Here is a 12,777-nt window from a genome sequence, read left to right as displayed (position 1 = left end):
ATTAGTGCAAATCATTGCAACGAGACCCCAGTTCAAAGGTGTGTGTGTTTGTGTGTGCGTGTGCATGCATGTGTGTATGTGTGCGTGTATGTATGTGTGTTTGTGTGCGTGTCTGTGTGTGCGTGCATGCATGTGTGTATGTGTGCGTGTATGTATGCGTCCGTGCAGTCTAAAAAGAGTAAGCTCTGACTTATTCCCAAAGGTGCAATGCAAAATGACCATTTTTGCTACCAGTCTGTATATAACACAGTTTATTTGCATTACTGTAACAGCCCTATTCCATAATGTTTTCCTCCATCCATCAATACCAGTATAAAATATCAATGATTTAACTCTCTGCTGACACAAAAAACTAAACTAAATGGTAGTTCTCACAGTCAATCTGCCTGTCTTGTGTTATTACGCACATTAGTTATGTACATGAGAACATTACTTTGTGCACTCTTTAACACATGACTTAGACCTGTAAAATAACAAAACACAAGACTAAATTTCCCCTTCAGACACTGAGACAAAAACACTGAGTGAGGCCCCTATGGCTATTATCCTTTTTGATTCAGAGCCAGGGGGGCTGTGTGTGTGTGTAGAAGTAAGTGTGTGTCTGACTGTGTTAAGAGGAAAGAGGCATAATGGGAGCAGAATAGTAAAAGGGAGTTTAATAGACAATGAGAGATATGAGAAAGAAGTGAAGACAGACTCAGGGTGTTTAAAGTGAAGTGAAAGGTGGCAGGGGGATCCAGGAATGTTCCCACAAGATCCCATATTTTAACATCTGGAGGAGGCTTAACCCAGATATGGTGTGTTTGATATTTTCTTAAGCATTCAGTCCAAAGGTAGCCTAAACTGCAATAACTGATGTTATCATTTCAGTTTTTTTTATTTTTATTCTATCTTTGGTTTTGCAGGGTTTGCTCCAATTAGCGGGATGTGCAGCAAGTACCGGAGCTGTACCATTAATGAGGACACAGGCCTGGGTCTCGCCTTCACCATCGCCCATGAATCTGGACACAAGTAAACATCTCAAAATCTCTAATCTACTCATAATGTATGATTTGTTCCGTAGATAATGTAAAAACTGAGCCCATAAAATAACAAAATACTGCATTCAGACACGAGGGGGATGGAGTAAAACGGGTTAACTGTCAATTAAAAATGTAACATCAAAGGTAGATTTCAACAAATGAGACTGGCAGGAAAAGAAAAACAGGATTGGCTTTTATTATAGGGCTTGGAGAGGATAGAGATAATGGCCAGCTATATCGTAATCTCTAACTGCTGCCAGAACCAACCAATCAGGAACCAGGGATGCTGAAAAGACAGACAGCAACACATATACCGTACCCCGGCAGAGGTTCTCGGGCCATCACAAAGTGCAAAATTTGCATAGTATCTACCAACATGTGATTAACTATGATTTTTATGCAATGTTTTTTTACTCTCCTTGTGCAAAAAAATTCCAGTTGATGATGACTTTTCTACTTTAGGTACTCATACTAATGCCTTTCTGTGATTTCTGCTTTATAGTCCTGGTAAGAAGCACATAAACAAGATGACTTTCTTCATTCCACAGTTTTGGAATGGTCCATGATGGTGAAGGAAACGTCTGTAAGAAGTCAGAAGGCAACATCATGTCTCCAACATTAGCCGGACACAATGGCATCTTCTCCTGGTCCGCCTGTAGCCGCCAATACCTCAGCCGCTTCCTCAAGTAGGCAACCACATTTTCCTATTACTCTAAAACGTTTGCTGTGGTGACCAATGCTAAGCGAGTCAATTTAAGAAGCAAAGTGGTTGAGAATGACATTAATGGGTACTGCTTTTTGAAGAGTCTTATTAGGTTTTGGGGACACAACATCACATCCACATGGATCGTTGTTGAGTAATGAGCAAATCCTCATGCAACAGTGCTATTGCAACAAAGGCATAGAGAACTGTATCAGTTTATACAACAAAATTATTAAGGCATGTTTCCCCCCAAAGTGCCTTCAAACATGCATTGTGTTTATATGTTTCTACATGTGTTACTGATAGATGAACATGTGTTGTAGAGAAACATGTCAGTGGGAGATGTATCAGTTACAAATGCTGCTCTGATCTAAAGAGTGCCGAGAGAAAAGCTGCACTAATGTTAGAACTAATATAGGACTCGCTTTATTTTTCTAAATGCAAGGAAAAACAGACCTAATGTGTGTGTGACAGACTGAAATATATAGGTGACATTGCACATGTGTGATATGTGGGACTGCTATTCTTCTGTAAGTGTTGTTTTACAGACTGCATACTGTATGTTCTGTATGTCAAGGAGAAGGTACGGGCAAGGCCGAAAGTTTTGTGTTTGCGCAATGAGTGCATTCTCATGCATGCAGCCTGCTAATCCAAGCGAGGAAAACAGGCATCACAGACATAGTGTCTGGCTGTGTTTCCATGTGATGCATGTGTGAGTGTGCGTTTGTTTGAAACCAGATAACCCACGGCCAGTCCACTCCACTAAATTTACCAGGGTGTTAACCGAACTATCAGGTCTCCCCTCTCAGAGTGGTGGAGACGGACAGTGTATTTCCTCGCTGAGTTATTAGAGCGGGGGTGACCTCACCCTTGTTAGACCTGTCAGCTTTATATTAAACTCCCATCACCCCTGAGGCCACTTGGAGGGGATCTCTGCACAACTAAAGCAACTAGGGGTTGTCTTGCTATATAATCACTACATGATTTTTTTTTTTAAAAAGGCGAAATGCTGCACGTTTTCTTAATTGCAATCAACAGAATGGGATGATATTTGAAGTTTTATGTCTCATTGCGTTAACCAAGACTCCTAAATTATCTGGGTATTTTTCTGCTATGCAGGGGACTGCTGTGTTAGCCAACGGGCTAAACCTCATACTCACTCTAAATCTGCCTCTCCTCAGTCAGCTATGACAGAGAGGTCTAAACAAACTCTGTATAAGTATAGTCAGATACTTTATCTGAGCCCTTTGTCATGCATAACATAGATGGACAATTTTCATGGCAAAGTAAGACCCCCTTAAAGGTCACTTGAAGTTGTTTTTGTTTCTATGGCCACTGGTGAAAGCCATTAAGAATGCAGTGATACATGAAAGTTTGACCCACTTTTCCCAGAGTCAGAAACATGCAACAAAGGACACAGCTTGTTGCTTCTTTTGTGATACAGGTAGATATAACTTTTGAATCTATATGACATGAAATTAGCCAGATGTGTCATATGCCATAGTCATAGCATAGCATAGCAGAAAGACAGCTCGTGTAGTGTAGCTATGAAAAAGGTAGCAAGCATATTTTTCTTGTGATTACAATGAGGCAGGTGGGGTGTTCCTATCTTTATGCTATGCTAGCTGTTGAAACTCAGTCCATCCATCTGTATGTTAGGGTGGTAAAATGTGGAGAGATTTGATTATTACTTGTTGTCTTTCTTCAATGATCACATTTGGAGCTTTCATTTCAGTATTCACTTTGATAAAGTTTGGGTATGTCAGGTGAGAAACCAAAAGAAAAAGAAAAAAAAATCACCTCAAATCTGTGTTTAATATTTCAAGGCTTTTCTACTTTTTTTATTACTTTTTTACTTTTCTTCGTTTTTATTTGCCTACATCTGTTGTCTTATTGTTATCAGGGCTATTGACAGAAAAATCAATGTGTTGCCTCATTACCATTGGGTCTGGAAGAGATGAGTCAGCAGATCTACAGTGAGTCCTTGAAAGAATGGGTGCCTGTTTTCTCATTTATTGTATTTATTTATACCCAGCTGATTATAATCTTGTGGTGTAAACTGCTTACAGCTTAAATTTTGGGAAAACATTTTGTTCTCAGCCTCTTGCAGATCCGTCAGTGAGCACAAGAAGCTGTTTTCAAACAAATCTGTCCTGAGGTCCTGCACATTTTCTACATTGTCCATGTAATTTTATGACTGACTGCCTGTGCTTGCTGACAGGCCTTATTCATGCGCCTGCTGGTGTGTGACCACTGTGAACGTAATGTATTTTTCAGAAACTTTATAATAGGAATAATGTATAATATCAAAATATTGCACTTGCAGAACAGACATTGTTCTCTGTAGACACAAAGGACCCATAAAGCTACAGAAAATCTCCCGTACACACACACATATATATATATATATATATATACATACTCTGCTAAAGCAATCAGGACCACTCACTAACACAGTGAATCCTTCCAACATATTTGCCTTTTCATGCACTTTCCAGAATATTCTTGTATTATATTCCCCCGACTGCAGTGTATAAGCATAAGAACTCTCTGTATAGTAACCAGTGATATCAGTTAACATTGGAAAAACCCCCCGCTGGTGTTAGGATATGAGCGATAGGGGTAAGGATTTTTTATGTCTGTCATAATTAAGTGTGTGACGCATTAAAAACCATTACTCCAAGGGTTTGAGTTTGGCAGCTTGTTTTGTCTCCATGGCAACACTTCACAGTAATAGGGAAAATGGGGAACAATGAAACAGAGGGACTGATGGAAGCCCTACATTCTAGTTACTTTACATTTATAAATGAAGGCACTGAATCACATCTGTTTGACTGATTATGTCTACATTTATTTTATTTATGAACAAAGTTTTTGATGAATTCTCTTCTTTTGTATTGGCCTTTTCCCTATTGGCCTTTCTTCTTCTTGCATCCTCTCATATTTTCTTAACTCTTCTTTTCTATATCTACTTTCCACTCATTCCTATTGTATTCTTCTCTCTTCTCCTGCAGCTCCGCCCAGGCTCTGTGCTTATCAGATGAACCCCGAGCAGTAAAGGAGTATCGGTACCCTGAGAAGCTGCCTGGCGAGCTGTACGATGCAGACACGCAGTGTAAATGGCAATTCGGGGAGAAGGCCAAGCTCTGCACCCTCGATTTTAAGAAGGTAAACAATTATTTTAAAATGAAATCATGCCATCCCATACCATGCTTTAATACTCTCAGTGGGTTTCTCAGCACATGCAGTAAAACAAAGAGAGGCAATGAATAAGTGGAAAAGGGTTGGGTTGCATGTCCTCATTTGGACGGACACACACACATGTTCTGATATTGTAGATTCTCTCACACACAAAAAATAAACAGCGAAAGATAGAATGATGCCTATGAAATACTCACTGGGATAGATGACTAAATATAAACTGGAATGTTGCCAATGGGAATCTCTCCCCAGTGCTCTCCCATTGTCTCATTAGTGCTGATGTTACTCTTTGAGACTGTGTGCATTAGAACAGACATGGGGTTAGAATACTTTATGACCCAGTTAAGCATTTGAGGTTTTTGGTGATCTCACATGTGGATACCCTAGTGCCTCCACGTTCTTTTAAAGAAAGGATACAGTAGATTTTGTTTTAATGAGGTGGAAGTAGATCAACAGCAGGGCGTTGCAGCAGCACAGACAAGAAAGCTCAAAATACACATTAAACAGAATAGATGAGATAAATAAAAATAAAAACAGGGGGTATATACAAGTACAAAATGAATGATGAAGTTAACTATGCAGGGAATTGAGAATTGAAACAGTATTTGCAGAGAATGACAAGATAAAGTGACAAGTGATGATTAAAGTGACTTGGTATGATAAATAGCAGCAAGTAATGTAAACAGCAGAGAGGAGAGGCAGTGTTGTACCACAGTAATGCAGAGTGCAGTTATATAATATAATGTAGTATAATATAATATAGTGCAATATGAACAATATAGTGTAATATAATGAAATGTTATATAATGAGGTCAAACACTCCCTTCTGTTAAGTTGAGGGAAAAAAATACATGGTTTAGGTTAGGAACCTTCATCACTATCAGCAGTTTATCTGAATTGCTAATTGCTGCTAAAGGTTTAACAAAGTATCAGTATTGTAGTAAGAGAGTAATTACTTAGTAAATTAGTAAATTGAGAGTAAGTACATTCTAGGAAAAGCTCTCAAATATATCAAGGTTTATTAAGTATCCTCAACATCACTGGATTTGTTAGACACCAAAATCAAGGTTAAATCAGGACAACAAGGCCTCTATCTCAGGATCCCCATGGAGTAAGGATCCATGCATGACTATTTATCTAACAGGATTTGATCATTTATTTGATCTATACAAACATTATGATGCAAGAGTTAGAACACATCCAGGTACTTTTAAAGAGAAAAGGAGTTGGCAGGTTAGCACATTGTTTTGTTTTTTTAAGTGTCGGCTGCAGTAAGGTACAGTTGTCCTTAATATGCAAAGCACATCATTTCATAAAAGATCATTTGGACCATAGAATACAATTTTATTTTGTGTTGATGATTTTTATGCAGAAAAATGCCCTAAAATGCACCAAAGATTATTGACTGGATTTCAGCCAACAACATCAGCACATGGTATCCTCCTTAGGCTTCTCTCTTGAACATCGAAACATCCGTGCATTATTTCAGCAACAAGATATTTGATAATTGCTCCCTTGTGGTTTTGTGTTTGGTCTTAAACTATCCTTTCTCATGCACCTGGTAGCAGCAAGGTGTGCAGGAACCCCAGAAAAATTCCCCCAAGCAGCCGTCACGCTCACCGTCTTTCCAGACACTTGTTACTCATAAAAAACACCTCAAGAATCGGCCTCAGCGGTGTCATTCATCCCGTCATGATTTCATTTTTCACAAAACTTTTTGGCAGGCGCCGTCAAGATAAGGTGGAGTTCGACAAGCAAAATGATACTCTCCATGGTGTGTGTGGTTTGATAAACCTGGCATATACAAGCAATACGTAAAGTGATATGTGCTTTTTTGTCCCTTTTCTTCTCTTTAACTCAGTCTCTGTCTCACTCTGTCCATCATTTCCTTCCATTGCTCACTTTGTCTTTTCCTTCCCAACAATTGTATTGCTACAAAAAGGCCTGAACAAGCAAAACAGCTGGACAAATAGGAATTGGAATGGATTCCATGGTGGTTCTTGGCAGAAACAAGCAGAGGCCGAGGTTCTTGTCAGCTTCTGCACTGGGTTGTCAAAATCTGAAATAGCCATTCAGATAGTAATGGAGTGGACAAGTAGCCCGCCTTGTGTCTCAGACAATGTGCTCCCATGTGAATCTTTTAGACCAATGCTGAGAAACAAGGCAATGACATCATAAAGGCTTGGCTATGCAATTAAACACTTTGATGTCATTATTTTAATCACTGTTTCCTCTGTTTATTTCCTTTTTATTTTTGTTAGTCAAATGAAGTGTTGGAAAATACTGATTGCAAATTCTTTCATTTTATTTGTCTGTCATCATATCACACAAATGGGTGTGTATTTTTATGTTCATTCATGCATTTCATTGCCTATGGGATAATGTCTTGGACCAGATCGCATGATTTTTTTTTTTATGCCTTTTTTTCCTCAAATATTGTTATCCTAGCTACTGAAGCATAAATATTTGGTGCTGCACACTGATCGCTAGCCAAAGATTGTTATTAAGATGAACTCTATTTCAACACATCATGTTTTCAAAGCTCTCTTGTGGGCGATTAAAAATGCAGTCATAATTCATCATCTGATCTTTTGCTAAATGTGTTTACAGTTGATGAGATGGAAAAAAAAATCATCCTGCTTCTGAAATAAAGATCAGAAAAAAAAACATGTCAGTATACATTTTAACTTGCTCTTCATCTAATTTTTCCAGGATATCTGTAAGGCTCTGTGGTGCCACCGTGTTGGGAGGAAGTGTGAGACCAAGTTCATGCCAGCTGCTGAGGGCTCTGCCTGTGGACCTGATATGGTGATTCAAAAAGTGTTGTCGTGTGTGTGTGTGTGTGTGTGTGTGTGTGTGTGTGTGTGTGTGTGTGTGTCTTTGTGTAAAAGGTGTGGGGGGCTGGGTGGTACTATCAGCAGTTTTGTCACCTCAGGAGTAAAATCACATGGCTCGCATGGGAGCCATCACTTACATGGGACTTTTTCATTCACGGCCTTTGATGCAACTCAAGTAGGCACACCAAGGAGGTATCTAAAAGCTAGCAGGGACACGTAAGCTTCCTTCAGGATGTCATTAATCATGTTTCAGGCAATAAAAGAAAGAAACATGCTTTTCCTACATGGGACAAGGGATCACAGATCATCACTAAGATAACTTTTGCCGTTGCAACACGAGCAAAATTGACTTTTCAGCTGATTCGCCTTTGTGATAGCTTAGAGCTGTTTAGTTAAATGTGGACAGCATGTGTTTTTTTTTTTAAATGAGTGTTGCCAGCAAGCTGCTCCTTTCCAACATTTAACCAAATTAAACACAAATGAAAGACACCAAACAACAGCCTTTTTTTTTTGCAAACAGTTCTTTGCAGCTTCGGTGAAAATGTCCCCTCCAGCAGACCAACACAATTCAAACAAGAACATTGGAAGTGACAGCTTTCAGATGCTGCACAAACCAGATGAAGTGAGTCAATTCTGAGTGGATCTTCCCTTTAAGGCATCAGTCGCTACACAGATTTTTTTTTTTCCAATGTACTGCTCAGTATTATCAACTGTGTGACATTCAGTTAAAAGTATTTATTGCACACAGATATCTACTCCAAGGGATACCACAGACCTCTAAGTGGGTAAATTGCACAATCAAGACTCGTAGTATTTATAAGTCGAACCGGCTAGATTCATGGGCAAACCAGTATAAAAAGTCACATTTATTGGACATTTTAGTGTAATGCTTGTACTCCCAATTAATTTGGTTGTTTGAAGACAAAAAGCCTTCAGCTGACTGACGCTGCACTTTTCCCAGCATCCTTATTCCACACTCATGTCCGTGTCCCAGTGCAGAGCAATAAATCAAACCGTAAGAGAGATGCTTGGACTGACTATATTACATTTTATATTTCAGTTCATTTGAGTTCAGTGTCAGAAAAAGCCTCTGTTTTTCAAAGGTACAACTCTCTTTCTCCATCAGTTTACCTCAGGGAGCAGCTGCGATCTGTTTGTTGCTGACATGGCGAAAAAGAAAAAAAAAAGATCCCATTGGAGTTTGAGCCAAAAAGCAATCTGTGCTCTATATTTATTCTTTGTTTCTTTCACGTACTTCTTTCAAGATGATTCTCCCCCAAGGCTCGCTCTCCTCTTACCCTCACTCCCCCGACAGCCCCTCATCTACATTTTCTTCTCAATATATTGGACCTGATGGTTTAATCCCGCCCTCTGCCTCGACGGGACAATTAAGTGAACACAAACAATGACAGGCCCACTTCGGAATCCGTGGCACTCAGCCGCAGGGGGAAAACTGAGGGGAAATCAGCTGTTCTAGCTCTTAGTCAAGGACCAAGATTAGTTAGATGGGTGTGTGTGTGTGTGTGTGTGTGTGTGTGTGTGTGTGTGTGTGTGTGTGTGTGTGTGTGTGTGTATTATGGCTCATGTGCAGGCATGAACACACAGTGAGAAGCGGGACAGCTGACTATATGCCCCCCCCCCCCCCCCCCCCTCAATGCTAATGCGTTCGTGTGTGTGTGTGCTGGCAAAAAGGTTCCTGAGATCACTCCAAGCCGAGCAGAGGAGTATACTGTGACTGATGTCATCTTGACATGTACAAATCCAGATCAATCCTGTGCCAGGAAAGTGATTGTGACATAATGTTGCTTTAAGTGAGTCTACATTTTGTAAAAAGTATTCTCAAGTTACATTTAGGGATTTTGAGCTAGTTGCTTCTTAGTTTGAAACATGTGACATGTTGGCTGCTTGATGACTCAGCCTTTTTCTGGGGACAAATCACGAGTTTAAGATGTATGAAGATTTGTGTGTCCTGTACTGTCTCCATCACCACATGCTGTAAACAGCGAGTTATTTGAATAAACTGTAATTACATGACTTGCCATTTGGTTTGAAATCTTCCTCTGCTTCGCCTGGTGGGAAAACATTTGGCGATGTTCATGTGTGGAAAGCACTCTGTACAACAATGAAGTTCCTTTCTGAAGTGTAAAATGAAGCAGCTGGTGACCTCATACTTAATTTATCTGCATAAAACCAGTAAAAGTTAGTTATGGCCTTATTGTGAGGTCAATTTGCCTCAGAGAGAAAAAGCCTGCATGTTCCAATTAAATTCTTTTAAAAAATGAGAGAGACACTAGTATTTATGAACAAGTCAGAGAAGGGCTTACAGACCAACCTTAAGTTGCTCTGCACTGAAAAGATGTTAAAATGTTTTTGTATTATTTTACTTTAGAACAAAGTCGTTAGCAATTTTTTTAAAAGGAAGGAAACTATACTTTTTTAAAGTTTGTAAATTACTTTTAACTAAAGGCTGTCAGCATTACCTAGTTAATCACGATTAATTAAGGTCTGAAATAAAAATAAACATATCAGTTTTTAAAAAATATTTACGAATCACATGCTATTTTGTCCCTTCAGGCGCACCGTGGATAAGTCTCTGCAGTGTCTCACTCTAGTCACAGGGATAGAAAACAATAACTTTTCTTTATCTTTGAATGTCTCATTTCACTTTCAGACAGTTCAGTTGAGCTGTTTTTTATTTAGTTTTACAATGTCCTGTTAATGTTGTAACTTTCGATCTACAAGAAGGGCCTTTCTTTATTTCAGAATAAAAGCAGGGTTGAATTCAAACAGCAAATAAAGTACGCTCAGCTTAGGACAGTACAAAAAAATCTGAATAAAAGCCTTCATGTCTTTTAAAATGCGAAATAATGAAATTTTAAACATGTGATTAAAAAATGCAATCAATGACGATTAACTATAGAAATTTAGCAATTAGAGAAATTAAAAATAATAATTGCTTGACAGCCCTACTTTTAACTCTTTTTCCTCCAATATACTGCTTTTAAGGAGGAAAACTGAATTAATACAAATATAGCTGTATAAAACAATGGTTGAGTGTATTTGTTGTAGGAGAAGATCCTTGTCGTTTTTCCACATTGTGGTTGTGTTAGATGATGACGGCTCGAGGTAGAGTCTGACTAAAGGGCAGTGCAACAGGAGTTTCACTGATACATTGTAAGTACGAAACCAGGACTGCAGCAGGAACTTTTGGGTCGCAGTTAATCTTGATTTCTGTTCAGATGAACATATTTTTGTTCACCCATATGGTGTGACAGAGGCTCCATAAAGAATAAGCAAGGCACAGTCCATTAGAAAGACTACATATTTGAAACATTCATGGCTGACTTTCCTGGTGTGTCTCTCTCTTTCTTCTGTTTCCCTTTTTCTCCATCATAATCCTTGGTTTCTCTATCTTTCTCAGTGGTGTCGTAGGGGCCAGTGTGTGAAACAGGGTGATGAGGGCCCGAGGCCCCAGCATGGCCACTGGTCAGATTGGTCTTCTTGGTCTGCCTGCTCAAGAAGTTGTGAGAGCGGAGTCACCTATCGGGAGAGGCAGTGCAACAACCCCAGGTAGAGACACACACCATAAGAGTACCTGTGAAGCACATACTGCGGCACTTGTTTGTGCAGATGAGAGCAACAAATGAAGCTAAAGCCAACACCAGGAAATACATTTGTCTTAGCTGCTCAAGAACATGATAAACCCTTCATTTTATTTCCTTATCCATACATAAACTAAATGCATAAATGCATAACATGTTAAATTTGTGGTTTTGCAATGAATGATGTATAGTATGTACACCTGGGAGTAGTGACTTGGTACTTTATAGCCTGTTTGCCAAAAAAAACTTGTAAGTCAGCATGTTACTTCAGCAAAAATGATGAATTTTACTTTCTTATTTGTGCTAATTAGTAGTCTACAGGTGGAAAAGCGAAAGCAAATTAAAACAGCAAGCGGTGATGAAGGGCCCTCGCCCCCCTGTGCATGTCGGGGTGTGTCGCGACCGCGGGGAGCGCAGCAGCAGAGACATGTGGCCAAGCAGTGGGCTGAGCAGATCGATTTGTGTGATAGTCGTAGTACTGGCAAGTTCAAACAGGCAACACTATAGGTTTACAGAATATTTAAATGCAGAGCTGTTCAGGCAGGCACTGTCATGATGCAGAGCTACAACGTGTGCTGCTGCAGTGGCGTCTTTAGGCGTTTTCACTTATGCACTCCTGAAAATAGGTAGATCATATGCATATGCCGGTCCACTCATGTGCCGAGGCAGATTGGCACTTGCCGGCACATGCTGCATATGAGTGTCATACAGTATGCCGTTCTGGTCCACTCATGTGCTGTGTCAGAACGGCACATGCTTTCATGATCACATTTCAAGCTATTAAAACTTGATCCATGCAAATAAAGAGCTCAAACCCAGGTTCACCTTAAGCTGACTTTGTTTTGTTGGTTGCGTTACTAAAGGAAATAATTTGAACCACATCTTAAATTTGACATTTGACTTGTCACTCCTGTGATTTTTAGCACACAGAAGATTTAGTAAGTGACTACACTTTGGTACAGAAGTAGTCTGCACGGTTTGTGATGACTTGACTCAAGGCAAAGAGTATATTAAGACACGTGATTTAAATGGTGAAGATGGCTCACATGGGTCTCTCACTTCATCACTTATCTGTTCACTTAGTCTGCTACTCATCAGTCACTCAGGATTATTTGTACAGCCAGTCAGTAAGGGGGCCCTACCCCGAATGCCAGGGCCCCTTCTTTATCATGTCATGCCAAGATCCTGACAAGTGGCGAGTTAAATTAGACAGAGAGAGATGAGCAGAAAGGGTGAGAGAGAGAGATGAAAAAAGGAAAGATGGCAGGGGTTTGTGAGAAAGAGAGAAAAAGAAAGAGATAGAAAGGGGGAATGAGGTCTAGATAGTTGAAAGAGAAGGATTTAAAAAGAGAAAGATGAAATGCAGAGATATGAAGGGAGAGAATCTGAGAGCGAGAGAGGAGGAGATAACT

At 39.6% G+C, this 12,777-nt stretch overlaps 1 protein-coding gene across 1 annotated transcript in view; it reads left to right on the top strand.

Moving 5' to 3' along the window:
- Nucleotides 1-12,777, top strand: part of LOC109984431 (A disintegrin and metalloproteinase with thrombospondin motifs 16) — a 52,992-nt gene that overhangs the window by 21,242 nt on the left and 18,973 nt on the right. Inside the window, exons 8-12 of the mRNA XM_020634578.3 lie at nucleotides 906-1,011; nucleotides 1,571-1,708; nucleotides 4,740-4,893; nucleotides 7,639-7,734; nucleotides 11,185-11,333. Coding sequence (XP_020490234.1) covers nucleotides 906-1,011; nucleotides 1,571-1,708; nucleotides 4,740-4,893; nucleotides 7,639-7,734; nucleotides 11,185-11,333 — 643 coding nt within the window. The remainder of the gene's footprint in view (nucleotides 1-905; nucleotides 1,012-1,570; nucleotides 1,709-4,739; nucleotides 4,894-7,638; nucleotides 7,735-11,184; nucleotides 11,334-12,777) is intronic.

Source organism: Labrus bergylta, chromosome 8 (assembly GCF_963930695.1).
Source record: "Labrus bergylta chromosome 8, fLabBer1.1, whole genome shotgun sequence".
NCBI classification, from domain to species: Eukaryota; Metazoa; Chordata; class Actinopteri; order Labriformes; family Labridae; genus Labrus; species Labrus bergylta.
The sequence above is the reverse complement of the archived record's forward strand: the minus strand, read 5'-3'. Positions and strand labels throughout refer to the sequence as shown.